This window comes from Clupea harengus, chromosome 7 (genome assembly GCF_900700415.2).
Source record: "Clupea harengus chromosome 7, Ch_v2.0.2, whole genome shotgun sequence".
Taxonomy (NCBI): domain Eukaryota; kingdom Metazoa; phylum Chordata; class Actinopteri; order Clupeiformes; family Clupeidae; genus Clupea; species Clupea harengus.
Genome location: NC_045158.1, coordinates 25493842 through 25496341, shown reverse-complemented (window position 1 = coordinate 25496341; position 2500 = coordinate 25493842). Strand labels below are relative to the sequence as shown.

At 51.3% G+C, this 2500-nt stretch overlaps 1 protein-coding gene across 1 annotated transcript in view; it reads right to left on the bottom strand.

Annotated features, from left to right (window-relative positions):
* The window catches only part of vsig8b (V-set and immunoglobulin domain containing 8b), a 6107-nt gene that overhangs the window by 2675 nt on the left and 932 nt on the right, over positions 1 to 2500 (bottom strand). Inside the window, exons 2-4 of the mRNA XM_031570932.1 lie at positions 2436 to 2500; positions 1544 to 1745; positions 653 to 805 (exon numbers count right to left, since the gene is read on the bottom strand). The exon at positions 2436 to 2500 is cut by the window's right edge and continues 105 nt beyond it. Of these exons, the coding sequence (XP_031426792.1) occupies positions 653 to 805; positions 1544 to 1745; positions 2436 to 2500 (420 nt within the window). The remainder of the gene's footprint in view (positions 1 to 652; positions 806 to 1543; positions 1746 to 2435) is intronic.

Sequence of the window (2500 nt, the reverse complement as noted above, 5' to 3'; positions counted from 1 at the left end):
GAGAACCTCGTTACTCCTCCCCATAATCTCTCTTCTGGAGGTCTGTCCTCAAGCATCACTCCTCTGCCAGTCACCCTGGACCCTGTGGAGACTGCGTGACGTGACATATGTGTGTGTGTGTATGCATCCTGGCGTATGTATGTATGATGTGTGTGTGTGTGTGTGAATGTGAATGTGGCATATGTGTCGTGTGTGTGTGTCATGTGTATGTATGTCTTTGTGGTAAATGTGTGTGTGTATGTATGTGGCATATTTATGTGTGTGTGTGTGTGTGTGTGTGTGTGTGTGTGTGTGTGTGGGCGTGTAGCATATTTGTGTGTGTGTGTGTGTAGCAAGCATATGTGTGTGTGTGTGTGCGTGTAGCATATTTATGTCTGTGTGTGTGTGTGTGTTTGTGGTACATGTGTGTGTAGCGTGTGTGTGTGTGTGTGTTTGTGGTACGTGTGTGTGTGTGTGTGTGTGTGTGTGTGTGTATCGTGTGTGTGTGTGTGTGTTTGTGGTACATGAGTGTGTAGCGTGTGTGTGTGTGTGTGTGTGTGTGTTTGTGGTATATATGTGTGTGTGTGTGTGTGTGTGTGTGTGTGTGTGTGTGTGTGTGTGTGTGTGTGTGTGTGTGTGTGTGTGTTTGTGGTACATGTGTGTGTAGACTTACTGACGCTGGCCGTGGGTGGCAGGCTGCCCCCGCCCCCCCTCCTCCAGGTGTAGGTCAGGGGTGTGGAGCCCTGGAGGGACTGACAGCGCAGGGACACCGGCCCCCCCCTCTCCTCACTGCCCTCCACCCAGCACTTAGGAACAGAGGGACGCACTGGAGGGAGAGGCATGGGCACATTAATCACACACACTCTTCACACACACTCTCTTCACACACTCTCTTCACACACACACTCTTCACACACACACTCTTCACACATACACTCTTCACACACACTCTCTTCACACACACTCTTCGCACACACTCTTCACCGACACTCTTCATACACACACTCTTCACACACACACTCTTCACACACACACTCTTCACACACACTCTTCACACACACTCTTCACACACACTCTCTTCACACACACACTCTTCACACACACACTCTTCACACACACACTCTTCACACACACTCTTCACACACACTCTTTACATCTGGAGTACGGTGCATGTCCCAACAAACGTACATATTTCCTATGTCTCATTAGCTCTACATGGATCACTGTCTGTCCGTGGCTAGCTACTGGTGTGGATAACAGAGGAAGAAGCACAGACAGACTAAACAGTCTAAACAACATCCTCTTCAGACATGCTGCCTGAGTGGCAGTGAGTCTGTCAGCTTAGTGACAGAGTGATTGACAGGTAGGGGGCGCCGCCCCACATTCCAGGAGCAGGCTGGGAGGAGACCAGAAACTCGTCAGACAGAAACCCGCCGGTTTGTGAGTGACAGGTGGTAAACAAACCTCTTACCCAGCGCTCCAGACGTGACCTTGCCTTTTACCCAGCACCCCCAGCGTGACCTTTCCTCTTACCCAGCACCCCCAGCGTGACCTTTCCTCTTACCCAGCACCACCAGCGTGACCTTGCGAGAGTCGACCCCCGGCGTCTTCTTGACCTTGCACTGGTACGTGGCCGTGTCGGAGGTCACCAAGGAGGTGATCTCGATGGTGGCGTCGCCATTGCTGGGAACCCCCACGAAGTGGAGCCGCTTCATCAGGTCAGGGGCCCCCAGCCTGTACTCCTGCCCTCCCGTGTAGGAGAGGAGCTGGCGGAGGAGACGCAGTTAGAACAGAACAGAACAGAACCGGTTAGTCCCGCCCAGGAGGAGACGCAGTTAGAACAGAACAGAACAGAACCGGTTAGTCCCGCCCAGAGGGAGACGCAGTTAGAACAGAACAGAACCGGTTAGTCCAGCCCAGAAGGAGGGCAAACGCCCTCTGGCGCCTCATGTCTGACATATCTTTGCATTCTTTGAATGCCTGAGCCTACTACTACTATAAAATAAAGCACTGCTATGTGACTAGCCTTTGGCTCTAACCATCAAATAAAGCACAGCCATGTGACTGGCCTTTGGGTCTAACCATCAAATAAAGCACAGCCATGTGACTGGCCCTTGGCTCTAACCATCAAATAAAGCACAGCTATGGGACTGGCCTTTGGGTCTAACCATCAAATAAAGCACAGCTATGGGACTGGCCTTTGGCTCTAACCATCAAATAAAGCACAGCTATATGACTGGCCTTTGGGTCTAACCATCAAATAAAGCACAGCTATGTGACTGGCCTTCGCCCTAAACACTGACAATGACACGGGACACATCATCACCTCTGTTTGGAACCTTTGACTTCAGAAGAACTATCCACCCACTCTCTCATCATAACACACCAAACACAGAAACACACTCTCTCTCACCAGCCTCATAACACACCAAACACAGAAACACACTCTCTCTCACCAGCTGGTCCTTCTGGGTCATGTCCGGGCTGACGTTGGACCACTCGATGTCCAGCGCTCCGGTGT